This window comes from Ascaphus truei, chromosome 1, assembly GCF_040206685.1.
Source record: "Ascaphus truei isolate aAscTru1 chromosome 1, aAscTru1.hap1, whole genome shotgun sequence".
Classification (NCBI taxonomy): Eukaryota; Metazoa; Chordata; class Amphibia; order Anura; family Ascaphidae; genus Ascaphus; species Ascaphus truei.
This window is the reverse complement of record NC_134483.1, coordinates 444,494,263-444,519,561: the sequence shown is the minus strand read 5'-3', so window position 1 is coordinate 444,519,561 and position 25,299 is coordinate 444,494,263. Positions and strand designations below refer to the sequence as shown.

The window sequence follows — 25,299 nt, the reverse complement described above, 5'->3', positions numbered from 1 at the left end:
TCTGCAAGTGGGGAGCGTCTGTAATGTCTAAGCCAGTGGTTTCCAACCATCTTCTTCCTTTTTTGTTGTGTGTTGAGGAACCCTATAATTATATTGTCAAATCCTGAGGAACCCCAACCCTCTCTAACAGCGTGTCTGAGATCGGATGCATTGTAAATTATTCTGTATTTGGCTACAATTTTCAAATGACCAGAAAATTGCGGGGAGCCCTTTAAGGATGCCCGGGAAACCCAAGGGTTCTTATCAACCCATGTTGAAAAACACTGCTCTAAGCAGCCTTATTCTAATTAGAGAGGAAGCTGAAAGCTGGCAGTGCTGTCATTTTACTAGAACTTGATGTCTGAACTCGGTGCTGCAGATGCTTGAAAGATGGCAAATGTGATCTTGAGCCAAACTCTCTTGCTTGTGTCCAATAGCATCAATGTGGTCTTAAAAGGTTTGAGATAAAAGTATAATGACTACTTTGGCCTGCATGATGTATGTATATCTTTATTTGCATAGCGCCATCCATGTACATAACACTTTACAACAGTAATGCATGTGACAAAATAATAGGAGATATAATGGGAATACGTGCTTCAGACATAAAATCAAACCTTGGGAATGGTCACTGCCCCAAAGAGCTTACAATCTAAGTGATCCATATACTTATCTTTGTAAACAACCTCAATTGGGCAGATTTTAGATGTTTTCCTTCTCCCCTCAGCCAGTTTAATATTGTCTTTCAAGGTGCCTGACCTGAAGTGGGATATATATTAAGGGTAGCTAATACTGACACACATTGTAATTTTAACACTGCGTGACTGCGTAAATATTGCAAGGTGCTTTGTTCCATTGTTTCCCACAAAATGCTTTACTTCACCATAAGTGTTTTGGGGAGTGGTTCTAAGAGGAGTCAGAGCAATATAATGAGATGTATCAAACGTTGCACCTAGCATTGGTGCACTTTTCCACTCTGCCGAATAAATCTGCCAGGTTCAGATGGCATTAGCTTCTGTTCCGACGAGATCTGCGGAAAATAGAAAAAGCAAGATTGAATCCTATATATGTCGCTGCTCCCAAATTGACAGATTCAATTATTTGCTGTGTTTTGGATAAATTGCACAATTTTGATACATATCGCTCGTAAGGTTTGAGCAGTGGGTAGTTATGATTTTACATAGCTATGACCATCAAAATTGTATTTTTAATGAATACTAGGTAAACAGAACCTAGAATCAGTACTGTTTATCAGATGATCCAAAGCAATACTAAATTGTCTACTTATTGCAAAGTACCATTGTAGCTTTAATTATATCGCTCAATGTTGCTCTTTTCTGGTGCATTGCAAAATCTGTAACAACCTTCATTTTTTAAAATTTTTATTTATTTTTTTATTTTTAAATTATGCCTTTTTAAATTGGAGTTCTGGTGTAAATGACAGCAAGGAATCTAGCTAGCAGCCTAACTTATTAATATTTTTTTAAGTTTTATGTTCATACTATATAAATGGTCGTTCTATGTATTATGATTTTTTTTGTCTGAAATTGCTTCTCTGTCTTTTAAAAATATTTAAATAACCTTTGATCGTTTAGAAAGTTCGCAAAGGCAGCTAGCTTTTCTTAAAAAGAACATTTCAAACAATACCCTCACTAGCACATTTTGAAGGGTAGAAAAATAGACTGAATGCTCTTGGCAAATACTGTCAGTTATTAATTTCATTTCTTCAGCTCTAGAAAACTACAAAGCCTGTTGTTGCATTTTAAAGTGTTCCTCTTTTGGCATTGGATCAGTTAACCTGAGCCCTGTATGCAATATCTCATCCTTTGTGAGTAAAGCAGTAACTTTTGAGGCTCATATTTGAAGTTGAACTGATGATTCCTGATAAAAAATCACCAAGGGACCTTTCAAAGAAGGAAGGAAATCCCTTTGAATTTCAATTGACTCTGAAATCTACTTTCCTTAAAAACCTGAATTAGAAAGTACTTGACTTTGTTTTCATCTTATATTGTAGTCACCGGGAAACTTAAATCCCATTTCTGCACTGTTCTTGTATACGAATGGAGCAGTATTTGTAAAGTTTTACTACAGCCTCGATAGACTATTTTGGGAGTGGGTGCAGTCTGCAGCAGAACTTGACACCAATATATGCTGCCCGGGGCGCAGACGCTCTTAGCAACATATAGGGACGTTTTAATAACGTGAAATGAATCGGCCACAGAGCGCACATCTACATTTTCTTTGTCATACGAACTGCAGTGCACCCCTGTGGATTTGTCGTCTCCCCCCCTTTTTTTTTTTAGTAGGACAGCCCCTCCCTCTGGGTTTTTTCTTTTTGGCGAACAAGATCGTTTTCCATGTCTTTCCCTTCATGCTCTTGCCCCTTGATAGAACGGTTGGCGGTCATGTGTTTGTTTTTAAGGGTCTCCAACATTTGAAGCTCTTGTTGGCTTAAGATAGCCTTCCTCTGGGAAGTTTTCCCTTTTTTCCGCCTTTTTGTATGTGCGTATATTGGCCTGTTGTTGGCCTCTCCTCCTCTGCTAGTTAGACACTCACTGTGCATGTTGCTAAAGGCAGCTTCTTTAAAAACACCCAAGAAGCATTTACACAAAGTTCTTCAGTTTTTATCAGACCATGACTGGCTAATAAATTGTCGAAAAAGCCATTTTGTACCCAGGCAAAAAGCCCAGTTTCCCAGTGTAATTTTATATACAATAAAAAACAGTGGCAATTACTTGAACAAATTCAGTGAAACAATAATGAAATAGGTGTAATGCACTTTAAAGGTGCAGTCATGCTTATTTCTGACACCCCCAATCAGTTTTGTTAAATCTTTATTTATTTTTGTTGGACATTTGTATCCTAAAACAAATACTTTGGAATGGTTTTTACAACCTTTGACAAACGGTTGTATCGCCAAAAGAAAGTAGTTGGTTGTCTAAATTATTAGATTAGTTCTGTTCCTATGTTTGCCAAGAAATTGTGGTGCCCTTATTAGTAAAACAGATGCGTATCTGATGTGCGTAAATGCAGCAGTTCTCTAAAGTATGATTTTAATGTTTCTAAAGCAGCCAAATACATTGATAACTTTATTTGTTGACTCACTAAGTTGAATTGCTGCAGGGTTTAAACACAGGACACCATTACCTGCCACCACATATTATAATGCAGGGGTGTGCAAACTTTGCCCTGTGCGCACCCCTGCCTGCTCTCCTCAGCGCCTTGCGTCGCCCCCCCTCCCCCCCGACCACAGCATCAAATGACGTGCAGGTTCATGCAACGTCACTTTGCCATGTCACCCCGCGGCGTCATTTGATGCTGGGTTACCAGGACAACGCGTCGCTGGAAGGGAAGGTAAGTGTGTTTATAGAGGCCTGACGCGGTCCCCCGGCATTTAATTTAAATGCCATGGGGGAGAGCGCGGGACCTCTAAAACTGCCGCGCCCCCCAGTTTGCGCACCGCTGTTTATAATGTATGAAACTGCATCTGTTTATCACATGGCTATATTATTCATTTTGATGTTTTATTTTTATAATCCACATTTTTTTTTTTTTTACGAATTCATATTAATGAATAGGGACAGAATATTTTCTGGCTAACTTTAAAATGCTGAATTTATTTCAAGATTGGCTTGTTGACATTCAAAGCACTGCATGACCAGGGTCCCAGCTATCTGAGAGAGCTTCTAGTTCTCTACACTCCCATTCGCTCACTTCAATCTACAGATGAAGGACTCCCAGAATCTCCTCGACTTCCTTTGGGGGCCTGAGCTTTTAGCCACGCTGCTCCCACTCTTTGGAACAGTCTGACTTTTACAGTTCGAGAGGCCCCTCTGCAAATCTATAAAAACAGACTTCATATCTACCTGTTTACCCAGGTATTGAATGATTGAACTACAACCTGTCTGACATTTAATAGCTAAACTACCACCCCATCCTGTATTGTATCTTTCCTTGTGTTTGGTCTCGTTTATATGCATTTTGTTTTACTCACATCTGACACAACTATTTTAAATAGATTTTGAAAGTTTGTCTGCAAACCTGGTGAGCTGAGTATTGGGAGGGGTTTGATTTCCTCTGGTTACTCCCTTTTGTGAGATGTCACTGTGTGTTTTACAAGTGCTTGTACAGTCAAGAGTCCCCTCCCTCCCGTCCCCTTTTCTTGGCTCTCTGATTATGACAGGGTGGGATAAGGGTGAAACACTTGAGTAAGTGAATTGAGTGACAAGCAATTCCCCCATTCAGGGGTAGCATTCAGCTAGTAATTTATTTAAATGAAATCCCCCAGATCTCTTTGGGTCACATGCGTGTTTTGATGGCTGAATGCGGCCTTTTATAAGTGTGAAACACGATGGACAATATCAGTATTGTATGCATTCTATTAATTCTTATGGCATTTACACTGTTTTCTTCCTAAATATTGACTCGCAGTTTGAGGTTTTTATAAACAAGCAGGCCAGCCAACAGCATTCCTGGGACCTAGGGCTGAAGTCTTGTTGAGCAGTGGGGGTTTGCATCCTGTTGTGAACTCAGCAGAGGAAAGAGCCCAGTCCCCCATTCAGTCCGAGGCCTGGGACAGTTGTCCTGCTCTCTACGTCTGTCTGCAGCCCTGTAAACAATACTTCTCTCTGATAGCCATGGTTAAACACCCACCAAGCAGTATATTCTGTTTAAGAAAAATAATTGTTATAAATTCTACCTTCCCATCTCGTTGCTTTTGGGTCATACAACTTCTTATATATGTAGCTCTCTGCACAGATTGTGAGCCCTAGACAAATGAGCAGTTCTTGCTGCATGACAGCTTTGTGTTGCAGAAAATCATGTTTACTATGCATATATATGTTTTCTGATACACTTTGTATATTTAAAATAAAAATGTGTTTTAATACATGCATTTCATGTGAACAGTTTTGATGTCATAAAAACAGTCATAGCATTTGATTTGACAGCTAGGCCTGGAAAGACGTTGGTTGACACAGAAGTATACATTAAACATCTAGTTCCATATTAATCATTGTTTGTGTTACACAGGTTTTGTGGCAGCTGGACATATTCCGACGCAGTTTACGTGGTCTGACGGGACATGTCTGCTTAGGAGATGCCTGTATATTTTGTGCTCTAAAGGTAACGTTTGTTCAATTTTCCAAAATGTTTAGAATGTGCGTTAACACAATGGACTTTCACAGCTGCATATGAATACTGAAGTTTCGTGAATCTACTTGTAATATTCAGCCCGTTTTTTACTGTAGAGTCCAACAAAGCAGTGTGGAGATAGTTGAGATAGCATTAGAATAAGGGTTCAAATATGCATGCACTGGAACAGACACGTTCTTTCCTGTTACACACACGGCTTATATCTTTGTGGCTAGAATTAATATGGTTACATAGAAAGTAACTACAGGTTCTGGAAGGTTCATGAAGTTGAATAGTTTGGCTTCGGCACGTCTTTCATGCTGAGCCATAGCCAGGCAAAAAAAGAGAACCTGGCTAGTGAGAATAGAAATCCAAATTCCTTTTTTGTCCTTTTTAATTGACTTTTTGTTACCCGGGTTAAAGATACTGCTCCTAATTAACATAACACAATTCACCTGATGAATCCTATCCTAGGACTTATGTAAATAAATGTATCCGTTTTAGAAACCCAATGACATGAGTGCACAACTGAAAAAGTCTGCAAGGAGGTGACATGAGGTTGGAGGCAGTGTCACTTACATCCACTGTGAACTAATTGATTAAGTCTTGGGGATTGGTTTAAAGAATCAATCCGATATGTACAAGTAACTAGTTATATTTGAAACATTTTAGTTGCTTGACAATGTGCACTATATATAATTGTCTAACCCAGGGGTGGCCAACTCCAGTCCTCAAGGGCCACGACAGGTCAGGTTTTCAGGATATCCCTGCTTCAGCACAGGTAGCTCGGTCAATGACTGAGCCACTGATTTAGCCACCTGTGTTGAAGCAGGGATATCCTGAAAACCTGACCTGTTGGTGGCCCTTGAGGACTGGAGTTGGCCACCCCTGCTGAAACCAATGGTAACCTAATATGCACATATTCCAATAGCTGTTCAGTACATAACTACAGGCTCACATTCTTTAGATGGCTCAGTTGTGTAATCATGCATCTGTTTGGTGATGTGGTGATTCAAATGCTGGAATACACATGCCTTGATTGAGCAATCTGAGGAATGTGCATGGGGAGTCTTTATCTCGTGGTGGTTCTGAGAATTTCTCTACCTTGTAAAAATAGAAGAAAAACAGGTGTCCCAAGATACTCAAATGTAATGTACCTGTTGTTTCCTGTTAAGAACATTGCATTTTAGGAAGGTTTTGTTGTATTTTAACGTGTCCAGGAAGAATTAGATAATGGAGGAGCTAGTGCGTGCAGGGAACATGGATATACTGGGATAATGTATAGATTATCTGTAGATCCTATTAAAAACCAAGTGCTTTAACAGCACAAGAACCCAGGAATCCCAATGTAATTGGATTACAGACTGCTTTAACACATTTAGAATGGGGTTATATAATCATTTGTGAGTATTCTATATATTTGTTTGTTAAATATTTTATAAGCTGTACGTATATAATAAGCATTTGCTAAGGCACTGCCCCTTCCTGTCCTGTCACAAGCCCTGGCACACCCCTTTGTCAGCCCTGCACTCCCTCTAGCACATGTCAGTGCAGGAGTGCTCATGAATATTCATGAGCTTCCACTGAGTGACAGAAGCAGAAGAAAAACATATGCCAGCTCTAATGATGTCACCAAAATTTCGCCGATCAATACATGGAGAACGAATTGACCTGCAGCTCTTTAGGTAAGTAGAGATTGCCCACATGAAACTATTGAAGTAAAAAAATAAATAAAAATAAAAAAGACTGAACTGCAGCTTTAAGGTATTTATTGGATTTAGTGAAAATATTGCAATGGTTTCTTTCTGTTACTTGTAGTCACTATTTGCACAGTTTCAAAACAGTCGGGAGAAAGTGCTTCCATCAGATGCCATGAGACATGCCCTGGCAGAGAGCTTTAAAGATGAGCACCGGTTTCAGCTTGGGCTCATGGATGACGCTGCTGAATGTTTCGTGAGTACTTGTTGCATATACACTGTTTCATGAGTTGTGCTCTTCATTTTTGGGGTGTGTTTACTAAAGTCTCCCAGCTGCAAATTCTTCTTCCCCCACCACCACCACCACCATATTTATCAATAGGATTGTTTCCCTTGGTTCATTTGATGCGATTCTTTTGCAGTCGGTTTTCGACATGAAGACTTTAGTAAACAATCCCCTATGTTTTTCTTACAATGCATATAACATTTTGGTTACACCTGCCCACTTGCACATTTCTTTGTTAGCAGTTACGACTGTTCAGTGTTTTAGCAAAATTGTCTCTCCAGTTGCACATAAGGTAGATAAATGCTGAACATTTAAATAGATTAAACCTTTTAGTAACAGGGAACCTTAAATTGTAGCCTGATGTGTTGCAGGACACCTTTCATTCATTGTAGTGATCAAGCTTGCAAAATGAAAAGGTATAAGCATTGTGATTTTTCTTTTTGTTTGCTGGTTATTCACACACATACACAACCCCTGCAAGCTCAGAACATATCTATCCTATCTATCTATAGGTGTGCTACTGGGTTTGTGAACTCATCTATATAACAAGACAAAGTCACAATGCTACATCCCATATGACAAATTATTTAGTTAAATACTATCTGTTTTTTCTTATTGGTAAGGGTCATGTAGTCAAATTCTTTGGCCAAAGTATTTTTAAGCCTGTAACTGTTGCTGTTCACACGCACAGCAAACTTGTAAGATACTATAGGCATAATATCTTTGTATTGTTGTTTATTTTTTTATTTTTTTTAGAACCATAGCATTATTAAACTGAAACTCAAATTGAAAATATTGTTCACTGATCCAATAATCTGTAATGTTTGTTAATAACTTTGCACATGTTCTTCTTCAAACCCCTTTGTTTAAAGTATTGTCTCAGCTCATTATTAATCCATGTCACAAGCATGGAAGGTTGAAGTGACCTTGTTTTGAATGCAAATCTTGTTCTTTCAGGTTATTTAAAGCAGCACTCCAGGTTGAATTTTTTTTGTTTTGTTCTTTGCTATTTAGGATTGAAGCAGTGGGTCCCCGGAGCTGAACTACGTTAATTTCAATTCCGAGGACCCCCTGATTCCTGACATTCTTACCTCTGTAGTGGTGCTGGTAACCGCTCTGGCGCATGGCTTGTTGGGGGTAACATAATGTCGGCTTTAACTGTTCAGCATCTTGCAGGCCAATAGGAAGCAGTGACGTCAACCCTTGCGGCTTCCTATTTGCCAGTGCGACAAGGGGCATTTAAACATGGAGATGCCAACACCCCCTTCTGAGGTAAGTATCTCTGGAAGCAGGGTGGGCCCCAAATCTGAAATGAACACAGTTCATCCCGAAGATGCCCTGCTTCAATCTTATAACTAAAAATAATAATAAACATAGCAAAAAAATGCAACCTGGAGTGCTGCTTTAAATGTTCTTGCTTTGTTGCCTCTGTTTTTAATTTGAGTTAAGTAATATCTTAGTTGGCTGATCTTGCTGCGGTAAAACTACAATTTATCAATTTAACAGTTTATGCCAAGTCGAGAGAGTGACACACACCTTATTTTACGTATTTTTTATTTTATTTATAGTCACTTGTTTTTTTGCATTTGTCATCAAATTTTTGGGAGTTATGAATTATTCACTCGATTGTGTTGCTTCTGGCATGTGATGTGTTTTTTTTTTTTTTTTAAACCTAATTAGTTCTCAGCTCACGTATCCTGACTTAATTTTCAGGAAAACATACTGCAGCGGATTCATTTCCATATTGTGCCAAATAGTGAGGGTGATATGTGTACTTCCAAATCCTGTATCACCCATCAGAAGTTTGCAATGACCCTGTATGAACAGGTAATGGACATTCATTTTGCAAGTATCATTCTCCCCCCCCCCCCATTGCATCAATATTCTATTATATGATAAATGTGATTTGTTTTCCCTTAGTGCGTTTGCCGCAGCTGCGGGGCCTCATCCGATCCATTGCCTTTTACAGAATTTGTGCGTTATATTTCTACCACAGCCCTTTGGTAAGTTCTAAAGGCTTTCTATTCTATGTCAACACTGACACTTTGCAACCCCTAAACAGCAAAGATATACAATGCACTACAGACACGAGAACAACATTAACATGCATAGTAATGGCTTCTGCACTGCTTTCTGAGGTAACGTTTTGTTTGTGATGTTGGATTTTTTTCATTTTAATTTGTTAATCATGTAAAAGTACTTCAGAAAATCAGCTCTTTAGCACCTCATGCAAAAGGCAAAATTCCATGTGTGTGTGCAATACCATCATTGGCTTTTCTTAATCTTTGGCGTGGTCATGTGACTGGGATAGTTAAAAGTATTGCATTGGTGACCAACACATGGCCCTTGGGTATGCTATTGGACTATGATGGATCCAAACTCTTACACTGCAGATATCCTATAAATGTATTTGAAGCTGTCAGTTCAAAGTTCTAGCCCTGGAGAAGTGCAGATTTATTAAGTAATACGGGTACATTTTAAAAAAAAATTCTTTATACATGACATTCTAGTACACATAAAAGGGGACCTAAAGTCTTTAAAATGTTTATCTTAATCTTTGACAAATCTTCAACTTGTTGGAGCGTTTGAAAACGTATGTAACCTTGCCTTCAGAGTTTGGCTGTCTTAAATGAATCCCGTCAAAAACAGTTCACGCTGTGTTGTTCAAACTTGAGTGGCAGGAAATTACTTCACTACACATTGTGATTTAAAATGAGTCAGAGGCATCAGCAGCCTTTGTTAGTAAAAGCTTTTCTGCTCACCAGATAAATAATGTGCAGTTACAGTGAAATGGGAACATTTTAGCATGTTAATGTATTATTGTAATTGTAGTCTTTTTTTGATTTGTGACGAGTTGAAACTGCACCATGCCAATTTGGGCTGAGCATTTCAGACACAACCAGATGTTTTTTCTTCAGGGAGCCCTTCAACCTCATTGTGTTCCTTCTCCATTTCACAGTGAGAGCTTTTTTGAACATTTTGTGTTTTAAATATTGACCTTAAAAATTTCCTTTTTTGATATTTTTCAAAACCTTTTAGAGCATGTTTAAGTTTTTACAATTGTGTTTGTGTGTGTGTTATTAGAGGGAGATGTATATCTATCACTATGTTAAAAAGTATATAAAGTGTGCTCAGTGATGTTAATAGTGATTATCTAAAATACTAAACACAAAAGTCCAACAATAAATAGAGTAGATACATCTCCTGGTGCCTGTTGCTGCTTCTTTGTTGGACAGAATGTCACCTCAGTTGTAACCTGCATACTGTATGTTTGAAGACAGAAGCACAAAAAACAGAAGCACCTACGTAGTGTGATATATTTAATTGAATTGTCAAAAGATTTAAAGTATAGGAAATGTTCTCACAAATGTGTCTTTAAAGTCTGCTTATTTGTAGTGTTTGAGTATTGGTCCACCGTTTGGCCAGTTAGAGTCGTCCTTGCAGAATGGGGAATTCCCTCACCAGCATTTTCCCTAATGCCTGGTGTAGCTGGTGCCCCTGTGCTCTGTCCGACACAATGTCACTGGCTGGACTCTGAAAACACTCACGTTCTCTGTAACTACGCGTTATACAGATCCATGTCTGCTTCTATATTCAAATCTTCCTCCGCTTGGAAGATGAAGTAAATTGATGAAGATGATAAAATATCATTCTCCTTGCAGCTTCCCCTGGTTAGGCAGTCGCTCCAAACTTGTCCTCGAACGGAGGTCTTTCAGAAAAAGATCAACGAGGAGCTCACCAGAGGTTAAAAATATATCATTTTTTAAAATAAAGGTTTGCATAACTTACGTGTAACATTAATTCAAGCTGTTCACTGGATATTTCGGTAGTCCGTCTGTGTTATATAGCATGGGGTTTTGGATATCGGTTTCCACTGACTGCACAGAATCAAGCCAGTCCAACGAAAATTCCTCATGATAGCGTGGTCATGGAGTAATATGACGCAACAAAATTGCCACAACGCGTTTCGTACAAGATAGTACTTCATCAGTAAATCTAAACATCCCCCAACTGGCCATCCAATTACTTTGGGCATAAGTTCAGTGGTCGGAAATCTCTCTGTATATACTGATATAACTTTTTCCATCCTAGGGCGAGTCAGTTGAAGTCATACTTGAAGGACACTATACATTTGCTACAGATAAGACAAAGTAAAATGTGATCAGGCACTCTACACCTGCACTGCCCATGATTTTGGTATAGAATCCGTTGGGTATTATTTAGATGTATACGTTTTTGTTACCAGAAAAACAGAGACTGTTAACTTTAAAAGGGCTGGAATTTATTTTAACCAAAAACAGTTTTATATTTGAGAAGTAATTCTACTTCAACTTTGTGGAACTGCAATGGGCACCAAATTTTCCCAAGCCTTTGCAAACCTTTTTATGGCCCCCTGAGAGAATGTACTAATTTGACAGAACAATCAATTTAGGAGCAAGATCAAACTCTGGAAAAGGTTTATAGATGATATTGTGTTCATTTGGGGTGGTGACATAGAATCACTTTAATATATATTTGTGCAGGTTTAAATATTATTATAGACTAAAGCAGTAAAATTCAGGGCATTATCCAATCGGTAATGCCTGGAATGTAAGCAGCAGAATGTGTAGTTTTCAATGTGTTTATTTCCAGCCAATCAGCTTTCAGAACAGCTGAGACAGGGCAGGGGATTCGTCTGATTGAAGTATCAGCTCTGAGACAGGGCAGGGGATTGGTCAGGACGTATCAGCCATGGGTTGACTCCTCCCCCTCCGAGCTGACTGAGATTTTATGAGCAGATTCAGTTGAATTGGGGGGGGGGGGGGGGGGGGGGCGGGGCGGAAGAGTCTGCAAAGCAAATAAGTGGGTGGCTGCAGTTTGTGTGTGTCAGTAGCAGTGTGTGTGTGCTGTGGTATATCTGTGTAGAGGTGCTGAGTGTGTGTGTGTGTGTGTGTGTGTGTGTGTGTGTGTGTATATAGGTGCTGTGTTGTGTATAGAGGTCCAGTGTTTGTGTGTGTGTGTGTGTAGAGGTGTTGTGTTGTGTTGTGTTGTGTTGTGTGTAGAGGTGGGAGGGGGAGTGCAAAGTTTAGTAAGTGGCTGCATTTTTTATTGTGTGTGTGTGTGTGTTGTGCTGTTGTATGTGTAGCAGCAGTTTGTGTGTGTCAGTGTCAGTGTCAGTGTCAGCGTCAGCAGCAGTGTTTATGGGTGTAGCATGTGTGTAGCAGCAGAGTTTGTGTGTGTAGAGCTGCTGTGTGTGTGTGTAGAGCTGCTGGTGTGTGTGTGCTGTGTTGAGTGTCTAGAGTTCCAATGTGTGTGTGTGTGTGTGTGTGTGTGTGTGTAGAGGTGGTGTGTAGAGCTGCTGTGTGGTGTGTGTGTAGAGGTGCTGTGTGGTGTGGGTGTAGAGGTGCTGTGTTGTGTGTGTGTGGCAGCAGTTTGTGTGTTGAGCTGCTGTGTGTGTGTGTGTGTGTGTGTGTGTGTGTACACAGAGGGGCGGCAGTGTGTGATATAGATATCTGCAGTGTACCCGTATATAGAGGTGGTTTCATGCATTTACCATTTTATTTTAATAAAAAAATCTATTTAACTATACAAAAGTGTCTATTATTTATGAAAAAAGTCTACATTTAGCCTATAATAGTAATAATCCCCTCAGAACAGGGCATTACTGGCCAATAATGCCCTGGCTGGGTTAAAGTCCCTCGGCTTCGCCTCGGTCCTTCAACTCTTCCAGCCAGGGCATTATTGGCCAGTAATGCCCTGTTCTTCGGGGATTATTACTTAAATAGTAGCGGCCTAACATTCACATGCAATTTTAGTCAGTTAAAAATCAAATTTCTAGATATCAAACTCACAATCTGGAGATGGCAAAATATATACAAGAAAATTTACAAAAATACTGTATGTTCACTGTAATAGCCTTGTTGATGCTAAGAGTGGCCATTATGACAAATGGATTAACAACATTCCACATGGCCAATTCCAGAGACTATGCAGGAATTGCACAAGAGAAATCGACTTTGTGGAGCAGTCAGATCTTAACAAAATATTTTTTTTAAAGAACTGCAGTGAAAACCTCATTACAGATTATTTTAAGTGTGGCAACCCTAAATCAAGATGATCTATCTGAAAATCCAAGGATTGTATTTTGAAAAGGCTGGAATCTACAAAGTATTTTTAGCCCCTATCGTTAAGGGAAGAGCACATATTTCAGTTGGATGGCTGGCCCATAAGCCATGTGACTGCTTTAAGGGTTTGAAACAGAAGTGTGTATAACATGTTCCTTTTTTGATGGAACAAATCAGTCAAACATATCCTCATGTGTCACTGGGAAAACATAACACATCAATGAATGTTTTTTAATTGCAGCCATGCATATATAGTATACGTGTTGGAATGCCAGTGTAGAAAACAATAGGGGAGGATTAAAATAAAATTAAAAGCCCGATTTTTCGTGCACAGAAGAAGTATTGAGAGAAATTGTGACCATTGCCCTTTAAAACATTTTTTGGAATATAATTTCAAATCAGATGGATTAACAATCAAAGGGATAGAAATAGTTAGCCCCAGTAACAAACGGACAAACGTTGTCGTCGTGAAACTATTTTGATCAACTTCAAACCCTAACGCCATCCGGGCTTAACTTGCAGTTGGATATAGCATATTTTAAATATATATCTATATATACTGTATGTTCATTTGCATGTCTTAGACAGGTCTGCAACCCTGTCTTTCCCCATTATCACCCAGCATACAGCGCTTCCACTGCAGCAAGGGATTCTGGGAAATGACATGCAAATGAACACTCAGTGCCACCTTTTGTCTCAAGCTCGTATTACACAAGCAAATCCTCAAGCCAATGCATGCTGTTATAAATACAGCTTTTAGACAGAGGCTGGGATGAGATTCGAAGCCATTAAACCCACTCACAGACATGTTTCAACCTTGATGGGTATCAGTGTGAGGTTGGTTGTAATGGCTAAGCTGGTTTGAGACTAGACTAGGTATGCAAATGAACATACAGTGATCTTTACAGTTGCTTTATGCTTTACTGTGGAGGGTTTTTGTCACTTTTTTTTACCCACCATAACCTTAATAATTGTGATATAGATATATATCTATATATATATAGATATATATATATATATATATATAGATATATATAGATATATATAATGTGTATGTATGTATGTGTATATATGTTTTTTTTTTTATTATTTTTTTATAATATGCCATTTATCAACTTTCCTTTTTTTACTGTACCTGACCTCAGTATTTAATGAAACGCGTCTCTTCAAGACTCCATATTATGGCAGTTTATTTCGTATATCTACTTATAAACAAATGCTTTTTTTAAAGGGTTTAGTATTTTCTAATTGATGACAGTAAAATCACCACTTAAGATGATAGGGTGTCCCCTTTATTAGGATTTCAAACCTGTTTCAAAAGAAATATACAGAGCATGAACAGCATTGGTATTTTTATTCATTGTTTTTTGTATTGTTGATATCATTACACACGTTTATTAAATGTTCAATTTTTTAAACAATTTTTTTTAGTTAATCAAGTACCTAAGTGAGATTTCACTTCCCCAATTTCTGTGCACATTTTGTACACTTACTCATTACTTCTATAGGGACACTGAGAGACGGGTATTGCTCCACTTCTCTGTAGTTGTGTAATTGCTTTGACAAACCTGTGCACCATTAAGGATTAAGACCAGGCTATTTAAGGGGCTCCCCTTCATCACTGCACTACTTCTGACGAAGCATACGAGGATCTGTAAAACATGCAGACGTTGTGAATGTTTTCGGAGTCCAGCCAGTGACATCATCACGTCTGACAGCACAACACCAGGCATGGGAGAAACCACTGGCACATGAATTCTCCACCCCCCCCCCCCCACCCATTCTGTAAGGAGGACACTAACTAACAACACAGAAAACCAATACTCAGAAACACTACAGATAAGAGAACTTGAAATACACTAGTTTGTGAGTTAATTTTCTATTCTTTTACTCTCTTGCCAATGGAATTAAATATACTACACCATACTGGTACTTCTGTCTTCAAACATATGTGGCTTTTTTTCTTATTGCCACCTTTTGAAAATAATCAGTGGCCAAGTATACGTGCGGTGTTAAAATAATAATTTTAATTGTAAGCATGGGCTTTGGAGGGCATTTACAATCTATATCTAGTGTCTTCTGGATTGCCAGACCTTCAAGCCCCTGGGGAGTCGTTGGCTTTGCTCATTTTTTTTGCCAAGTAATTGTGGTACCATCATTGGTCAAACAGACAAAACATAAGTAGTTGATACGTTTGCAATACATATTAATTTCTGACAAGATACAAATAAGTAAGGTGGTTACGTAAGAGGTTAAGGTGATTTAATCCTTCTAAGGAAGCCAATTACACTGATAGGTTGTTAGTATTGTGTTGTCCCACTAACTTTAAGTGCCCCTTTTTATGTGGTCTTATACATAATGGAAATTATGATTTTCTATTCTTTCCAGCTATACCAGTGTCAGCCCTGTGCAATGGAATATATTCCTATTCAGATACACTAAAATTGAAGTGAAAACCTGAATTTTTAGACAGTACTTTTTCTCTGATACATAACATGAGTCCTGCAGCATTGTGCGCACACCAGTTACAAGCAAGCCTCAATAACGTGCATCCAACACAAGCGCAGCGGCTTCTCAATGGCTGTTGCCATTTAATTAGCATTTATCAGGTTTGTGTCTTGTCTGTCTATTGAGGAGTCTACTATAACATAATGTGCATCAGATTTAAATGTTTCACCTACATATGTAGGCATACACATTTCTATTGCCTTTCCACTACAGCCTGAAATATTAGCAAACGTCTCCAGATTTGTTATCGTGGTAAACCCCTTTATGTGAACACAGGTTTGTTGCAAATGTTTGGCCATAAATCATAATCTTTTAAAATAATCAAGTTAAAATTCTCTGAAAGAAACTCCCATAGTGTCCCTCAGTAAAATGCTCTTGATTATGGTATTTCTGACCAGGAGGACTTTTTACTAAGTACATTGGGTTCAAACTGTCATTCATTCCATTGATTTAGATTGACTTACCTTCTATAACCTCTCTATACTGTAATCAAAGTTCTCCCTGACGTGCGTTTGAAATGTTGTCGACCTGTGACGCTGTTTTTCCCCCCTCCTATTCTAGTAATGAAGTTGACAGAATGATGGAGAGACATGAGCGCCTCAAACCAGAAATGTTTGCGGAGTTACTGCAGGCAGCAAATACTGCAGATGACTATAGGAAATGTCCGGTAAGCATTGCAGCTGATTTGTATGGGTTCACTCAGCATTATTTTTAAGCCACAGGGCAGAGCTTGTTTCTCAGAGAAACTAGAAGTTGTATTTCTGTATCTACTGGCACACTATTTCCATTTATTAAGGTGTAAACTACTTTACTGCCATACTACACTGCTGTGTTTTACTTTGCAGTGCATTGCACGCTCTTTCAGCATAAAATAAGTTGTATGCACAGCAAATCATTATTTATAGATTGCTACAGTATATCAAAGAGCTCTACTTAACAATGCAACTATACAGCAATTGTTGTATGTTGTCACATTTATTTATCAAACCTTTTATTTGCTAGTTTTGTACTTGTCGTGTAATAATATTTGCTTGGCTTTCACTGCTTCGTCAATTCCATTGCAGTAACCAATTAAATATATCTCTAGAAACCCGGAACATGAAGCCTTGGTTGACAAGAGAGAGTAGCACCTTTTTTACAATTCACGGCGTAAAGTGGAATTGCATAAAAGTATAGTCAGGAAATATGCTATACTGCATGGCTGGCGAGTATAAGGCCCGGGCCATAGAGGGGTGAGGTGATCCGAACCGCGCTGACGCTGAGGCTCGCCTGCTGAAATCTGGGCGATTTCATGCCCATACAGGCGAGCCAGCGGGCGCGATCGGATCCGGGGGGAGGTGGTTGGAGGCGGGGCAGTGACGTCGCTGGGCCAATCGCCCGCGACGCACTGACGTCGACGTCACGGCGCCGTGACGTCGACACTACTGTGCTGGGATTGGAGGTTTTCAGCCGACAGCGCGCTGAAAAACAGCTTGGCGCTCGGCTGAAACCTCCAACTCCTCAGCACGCCTGCGGACGCTCGCGTGAGCCCCCTCTCAAGGCATCCTCATTGAGGATGCAGGGGCTCAGCGCGGAGCGTCCGCACGGCTCAGCACGGCCTGTCCTTCTATGGACTCGGCCTAAGGCCCCGCTCGCTGTGCCTGCTACGCGACGTGTGCGCGCACGTTCAGCACTCGGTGATGCTAGTGTATGAACTTTTTCACACTAGAAACAACTTCTGGCGGCAAAGTACAGCGATGATGCTGCAACCTTTTGACACCACAACCCAAATTAAAATTTCGGGCTGCAGTCGCGTCACGTGAGCTGGTTCAGCCAATAAGGACGAACCAGCTATGTGACGCGGCCGCCATGCCCCAACTCCTGCAGCTAGTGCACAGATCGCGGGGCTGCAGGAGTGTGCGGTGGAGGCGTGTATGGAAACGCGCGGCCATATCGGGCACTGTGCCCGCTATGCCGCACGCCTCTTTATGCGCCTCTGCCGCGCACTCCTGCAGCCCAGCGATATGTGCCCTAGCCACAGGAGTTGGGTCGCGGCCGATTGGGGGCGTGGTGGGGGGGGCATGGCGACCACGTCACAGAGCTGGTTCGACCCTTATTGGCTGAACCAGCTCACGTGACGCGACTGCAGCCCGAAATTTCAATTTGGGTTGTAGCGGCAAAGGGTTGCAGCGTATCGCTGTACTTTGCCCCAACAAGTTGTTTCTAGTGTGAAAAAGTTCATACACTAGCATCACAGAGTGCTGAACGTGCGCGCACACGTCGCGTAGCAGGCACAGTGAGCGGGGCCTATGGCTGCCGCTGAGCTTACTCATGCATGAGTGGAGGGGCTGAGCACAGAGGTGTGGAAGGAGAGGGGGGAGGAGCAGAGAGGTGGAAGGGGGGGGGGCGGAGAGAGGTGGAAGGGGGGGGGGGCGGAGAGAGGTGGAAGGGAGGGGGGAGCGGAGAGAGGTGGAAGGGAGGGGGGGAGCGGAGAGAGGTGGAAGGGAGGGGGGGAGCGGAGAGAGGTGGAAGGGAGGGGGGAGCGGAGAGGTGGAAGGGAGGGGGGAGCGGAGAGAGGTGGAAGGAAGGGGGGGAGCGGAGAGAGGTGGAAGGGAGTGGGGAGTGGAGAGAGGTGGAAGGGAGTGGGGAGCGGAGAGAGGTGGAAGGGAGGGGGGAGCGGAGAGAGGTGGAAGGGAGGGGGGAGCGGAGAGAGGTGGAAGGGAGGGGGGAGCGGAGAGAGGTGGAAGGGAGGGGGGAGCGGAGAGAGGTGGAAGGGAGGGGGGAGCGGAGAGAGGTGGAAGGGAGGGGGGAGCGGAGAGAGGTGGAAGGGAGGGGGGAGCGGAGAGAGGTGGAAGGGAGGGGGGAGCGGAGAGAGGTGGAAGGGAGGGGGAGCGGAGAGAGGTGGAAGGGGGGGAAGCGGAGAGAGGTGGAAGGGGGGGTAGAAGGGGGATGAGAGGTGGAAGGGGGGGTGGAAGGGGGAGGAGAGGTGAAAAAGGGGGTGAAGGGGGAGGAGAGGTGAAAAAGGGGGAGGGGTGAAGGGGGGAGCGGAGAGGGGTGGAATGGGGGGAGCCGAGGGGTGTCGAAGGGGGGGGTTGTGGAGAGAGGTGGGGGGGAGTGGTCTGAATTTTTTAAATATATAGTTTGGATGTTTAATATGTCACTCGGAGGGCAATTCCGCAAAGGCACCATTTCTTCAAAGTTTTGCTTTTAAGTCGGTCTCAGTTTAAACATCCAGTACGTGTTTGAATGATCCTGAAGTTCCAAAAACATGCTGATCTAAGAAAGAGGATATTAACTTGTCGATGCTTATTTAACATTTTAGGACTAGTACATTCCTCAAGGTTGTTATTTTTTTGCAAAACTATTTCCAAATCAAGCATTAAAATTACAAAATATGGTTTTGATGAGTTTCCTAGCGTTATTGTTTTATATAAAGTGTCAAATTAAAAAGTAGAGCAAGACTCATTTTCCTTGCCTTGTATTTTCCTTCAGAGCAATTGTGGCCAGAAAATCAAAATCCGTCGTGTACTGATGAACTGCCCAGAAATTGTGACAATCGGCCTGGTTTGGGATTCGGACAATTCGGATTTGACAGAAGATGTTGTGCGCAATTTGGCTACACAGCTTTATTTACCCGGGGTATGAAAATACATCTTTTTATTTTCCTCCTTTTGCTTTTAAGTTTCTAAGCCCAGTTATGAAGCGTGATGTAGAATGCACAATGTCCTAGCAATAGAGGTGGTTCCCAGAGCACTCCTGCTGGCAATGAGAGTAAAATCTTACAAACATACTCGCTGCTCTCTGGGATCTGCCTGCCAGGATCCCAAAGCATTATGCAAAGTCCTTCAGAGATGAGTAGAGCACACGAATTTGATGGCGAAAAAGAAGTACTTTAATGGCTGAACAAACTCCCCTTTTTCTTCATCAAATCTGTTTGCCCATCTCATATCAAAGGGAATGCTAAATATCCTCATATATCAGGAGAACAAAGTTAAGACGGAAAATTGAATATTTTTTACTTCTAATTTAATTTTGTATTCATGCTCTCGTATTGAATTCACCATTTGATGCAAGTCATTGATTGCATTAAAAGGCAACCCACATCATTTGGCATATTACGGCAGAACACCTATTAAATTATATCTGGAGAATTTGGGGTTTTAGGAATTAAAATCAATATCACCCCATTATTTTAAACTTGTGTTATTTCATATTCTGGTTCTAGAGACATTTGCCTTTGTAGTTGCATTGACACAAAAACGTTCTAAATGATTATTGGAGCTACCCAATCAAAAATATGTAACGTGTCCCAGTGACTTTGTACCATTCTGTTAGGCGGAGATGAGAATAGAACGGTTCAGCTCCGGATGACCCCATAGTTAAGATTACGCAGCAAGGGAAAAAAATTGTAGGGGAGATTTTCTGTGAAGATTCTGGCAGATGAAGGTTCATTATAAATTCAGGATTGGAAGCCCCAGATTAAACAATTAATGTTTAGCTTTAAGATTCCAGTACATTGCAAACCATTAGGCTGAGTCCATGGTGACTCCAGCCGTGCGGAGGCGCGCTGAGGAAAAGCGGGTGCTTTCCCTGGCCTTAGTTCGCGCGCCGTCGGGGGGGGCGGGCCAGTGACGTCACAGAACCGCTCACGTGACCTGCCCTGCGCTCCCGTGAGCGCCGAACCTAAAAATTTTTTACGTGCTACGCTTCCGCACGCCTGCGGAAGCGTGCATGAGCCCCTGCTAAAGCCGCTCTCATTGCGGCTGCAGGGGCTCACTGATGAGCGTCAGCGCGCCTAAGCGCTGACCATGGACTCAGCCTTAGAAGTATTCTAGTCCAGTAGCCTTAGTTACACGTTCTTATTGAAAGCAACATGTCCGTATTTGTCCGCACCCTCTTCTCCAGCTTTTCACAAGAGACAGCGATGGTCGCTAAAATGTTTCCCTTTCGGGGTGCAATGTGCAAGTGTTTTTCCTCCCATCTCTGCTGTTATGAATAGGTGCTTTGTATTTAGATGTAAGTCTTGTTCCCCGCTGGCTGCTGCGGAGTCAAGAGCCGCGCCTCAATGGGGCCGGGGCGGCTGCCAGGCCCACTGCAAGAGTTTTTCAGGCATACATGAAAATTGTGATCAGCTCTAGCGACTGAGTGCTAGGCCACACCCCCCGGCGGTTCAGCCAATGAGGGCGAACCTGCTGGGTGACGTCATGGCCGCGCCCCTGTCACGTCCCCCCCCCCCCCCCTGCCGCTCACTGCAGACCGGGGAACTCGGCTGCACGCCTGGCATGCACGTGTGTAGCGCAAGCACTGGGGCCATAGCCTAAGAAGGTACCCTTTATGTTGCTTAGCCTGTGGTTCGTCTCCTTTTTTTTTTTTTTTTGGTCATGAGCTCCGTAAGTAGCAAAAGGCTATATTTGTCTTCTAGTAAAGAATAAAAGGCAAGTTAATGCACTTACTAACTGTGGAAAAAATATTTGCACTATGCAGTAACAAGTCTTTTTACTCCAGTTGTTTTTTAGGGTCACTGATGAACGTGCAAAAGAAAGTAGACTTTACCTTGTGGGTATGATCTGCTACACGAGCCAACACTACTGTGCCTTTGCCTATCACACAAAGAGTGCCAGATGGGTTCTTTTCGATGATGCATCCGTGAAAGAGGTAATACAATTCTGAACTTATTACTATTATAAATATATTTGTGAGAACAACATTTTATGAGTAACACAATGATCTAAAATGTTAATTTTTATCAGTGCTGCAAATTGTGTTTATAATATCTATGGTACTTGGTAAGGACACACGGGATGTGTTATTTAAGTAAAGACACTTATTCATATTGCTACTGAGTACTACTTCCACTTTAATGCTAATGCAAGCAAACATGTAATGTTGGCTTACATAATGTGTTTGGATTTTACTATTAGATTGTACATTTGTTTTTTTTCTGGAGACAAATGCTTAGAGTTGATATGATAGAGTCCCACTACCTAATATAATATGGTAACAGAATTGTAGATATAATTTAACATTTGAATGTAAAATGCTTTTTTGCCTAAAAATCATCTAAATTTTCATGGTTGTCACATTGTAGTGGTTTCTAATGATAAATATCTAGATCATGCAGATTGTCTAGGAATTTATCAGATATTTTTTTAGTTCATTCAAATCGTATGGTTTTATTTGTGTATAGCTGTGTGTGGAAGAAATATATAAATTGTCAGAATGGAGTATTGCCAAAGAGGCCACATTGTTTTGGCTATGAAGAAAAAGTACCGTAATATAAATGCTGGAGTGGTTTCAATGAGCATGGTTTGTAGTAAAAGTTCAGAGTACACTATTGGCAAAGACAAATTTAGAGGATTCTGCTACAGAATCAGGAACAATAATGGACATAATGAACGTTCAATATGTCTGAGAAATGAGCTCAATGAGAATTTTTATAATGAAAACTGTCCAGTTTCGGCTGATATTAAAGCCAGAGACAGAGATTGTTAGTAAAGTCATTAGTTGGCTGCTTTCAGTTGTATGGATGAAGCGCAGGGATATGTGAAAACAAAAATGTATATAGATAGTGCAATATTGCTGTGACAAATTAAATAAATTGGCTGATCTAATGCAGATGTACTCACAAGTGTGAGAAGGTTAAAGGCACGTAAAGGTATCTTTCCCAGAGTATGGATGTCACACTGTATTCAGGAAATCAATCTCAGCCCCATATAGAATCCAAGAGACCTTAGAAAAGAAGACTGGACATAGCGCAGACTGTATACCAAGAATTTATAAAAGGTAAGTGAAAGGTATTACACTCACATGATTTCAAAAGTTTAAAAGCATTTCACACGCAGTGGATCTCAGCAGCCGGATAGATGGTGTATCTGGTTCCCCTCCTTCCGTGGCGTGCGTGTCACTGGTTTGCGTTCCAACTGCACAGGAAGTGATGTCATCGGCTTCTAGGGGTTCCGGCCAGTAGTACAGACGTCACTCTACGCGTTTCATCTCATCGATTTCATCAGGAGTGACTTTGTGATGGGTGTGGGATACATATATACCCCTAACTTAGTTCCCATTGGTGAATGGCTAACTAGATTTTAATTGGGTTAACGATTATACTGAGTGGATACACATGAGATAGAAAGAGACATGTAATTAATCCCTCTACATCTTACATATGCAGAGGTCCAAAAAATATTACAATAAATCAATGTTGAAAATTTAATGCAGAAATGTATCTTTAAAAATGCTGATGCATAGATATAAAAAATGTTTAAATAAACATTATAAAAATATAAACATAAAAACAGGTATATATGAAATAAATAGGCAGTAAGTAAAACAATATGAGTCAGAACAGGGAAACTAGCTAATTATAAAGCATAGTTGATTCATAGGAATAGATGAAATCTATTGTGGAAACAAGAAACAGGGCATAAGTAACATTATAGAAAAGGTTTCAAATCAAATTCCAAATTCAGACCAGCAGGAGACATGGTTTTTAGTTCGAACATCCAATATGATTCTCTTTTTATCAGTGCTTTATCTCTATTACCCCCTCTCCAGTGAGGCATAACCTGTTCGGTGGCTTTAAATTTTAACCCTTTAGGATCTGAATTGTGTGATAAATAAAAATGTTTTGAAACACTGTGTGTGGTCAATTTTCTTTTTATGTTTCCTATGTGTTCCAATATACGGGTTTTTAAAGATCTTATAGTTTTCCCAATATATTGTAGACCACATTCACATTCTAGTAAATAGATTACAAAATTGGACCTACAATTTAAATGTTGTTTTATTTTGTAGCTTTTTTGTGTAGTATTAGAATGAAAGCTATCAATAATGTTAGAGCTATATTTGCAGGCAGTACAGTATTTACAATTGAAAAAACCTTTCGGGGGGTCCAACCAGGTTGGATTGCTGTTTAACCTAACATTTTTTAGTGCACTTGGTGCTACCTTATTTTTAATGTTAGGTGCTTTTCTATATATCATTTGAACCTTGTCGGGTAGAAGAGTTCCTAAGATAGGGTCATTTTTAAGAATAGGCCAGTGAGAGTTTAGTATTTTATTAATTCTATGTGCATCTCTATTGTATTGTGTAACAAATGGTACCTTGATGAGTGCACTATTAGTGTCCTTTACTTTTGGGACCAGCATAGATTCTCTTGGTGTACACTTGGTCTTAGCCAAAGCTTTCTGGATGACATCCTGATTATAATTCCTCTCCACAAACTTTCTGGACAGCACGTTGGATTGCTCCTCAAAAACACTGTTATCCGTGCAATTACGTTTCAGTCTACAGTATTGACCATATGGTATATTATTAATCCATTTATTCAAATGGCAACTAGACTGTAGGATGTAGTTGTTAGCATCCACGTCTTTGAAAAAGTTTTTTGTTTTAATAACATTGTTATCCAAATATATAGTATGGTCCAGAAAGTTTATGGATGTTTTACTCATGGTGGAAGTGAATTTAAGATTAAACTCGTTGTTATTGAGGTACTGGAGGAATAGATCTAGGTCCTCCAATGTACCCTTCCACACAAAAATGATATCATCTATAAATCTCCGCCAGGTTACCAAATTCGCGTCCAGACCTGCCCAGGACCATATATACAGATTTTCCCAAAGGGCCAAAATCTATATTGGGAAAACTATAAGACCTTACTATATATTTGGATAACAATGTTATTAAAACAAAAAACTTTTTCAAAGACGTGGATGCTAACAACTACATCCTACAGTCTAGTTGCCATTTGAATAAATGGATTAATAATATACCATATGGTCAATACTGTAGACTGAAACGTAATTGCACGGATAACAGTGTTTTTGAGGAGCAATCCAACGTGCTGTCCAGAAAGTTTGTGGAGAGGAATTATAATCAGGATGTCATCCAGAAAGCTTTGGCTAAGACCAAGTGTACACCAAGAGAATCTATGCTGGTCCCAAAAGTAAAGGACACTAATAGTGCACTCATCAAGGTACCATTTGTTACACAATACAATAGAGATGCACATAGAATTAATAAAATACTAAACTCTCACTGGCCTATTCTTAAAAATGACCCTATCTTAGGAACTCTTCTACCCGACAAGGTTCAAATGATATATAGAAAAGCACCTAACATTAAAAATAAGGTAGCACCAAGTGCACTAAAAAATGTTAGTTTAAACAGCAATCCAACCTGGTTGGACCCCCCGAAAGGTTTTTTCAATTGTAAATACTGTACTGCCTGCAAATATAGCTCTAACATTATTGATAGCTTTCATTCTAATACTACACAAAAAAGCTACAAAATAAAACAACATTTAAATTGTACAGTAGGTCCAATTTTGTAATCTATTTACTAGAATGTGAATGTGGTCTACAATATATTGGGAAAACTATAAGATCTTTAAAAACCCGTATATTGGAACACATAGGAAACATAAAAAGAAAATTGACCACACACAGTGTTTCAAATCATTTTTATTTATCACACAATTCAGATCCTAAAGGGTTAAAATTTAAAGCCATCGAACAGGTTATGCCTCACTGGAGAGGGGGTAATAGAGATAAAGCACTGATAAAAAGAGAATCATATTGGATGTTCGAACTAAAAACCATGTCTCCTGCTG

General features: G+C 40.4%; 1 protein-coding gene across 1 annotated transcript in view; it reads left to right on the top strand.

Annotated features, from left to right (window-relative positions):
• USP53 (ubiquitin specific peptidase 53) overlaps positions 1-25,299 on the top strand; it is a 73,153-nt gene that overhangs the window by 3,448 nt on the left and 44,406 nt on the right. Inside the window, exons 2-8 of the mRNA XM_075616242.1 lie at positions 5,011-5,103; positions 6,931-7,065; positions 8,809-8,922; positions 9,016-9,098; positions 16,269-16,374; positions 19,179-19,325; positions 21,192-21,341. Coding sequence (XP_075472357.1) covers positions 5,011-5,103; positions 6,931-7,065; positions 8,809-8,922; positions 9,016-9,098; positions 16,269-16,374; positions 19,179-19,325; positions 21,192-21,341 — 828 coding nt within the window. The remainder of the gene's footprint in view (positions 1-5,010; positions 5,104-6,930; positions 7,066-8,808; positions 8,923-9,015; positions 9,099-16,268; positions 16,375-19,178; positions 19,326-21,191; positions 21,342-25,299) is intronic.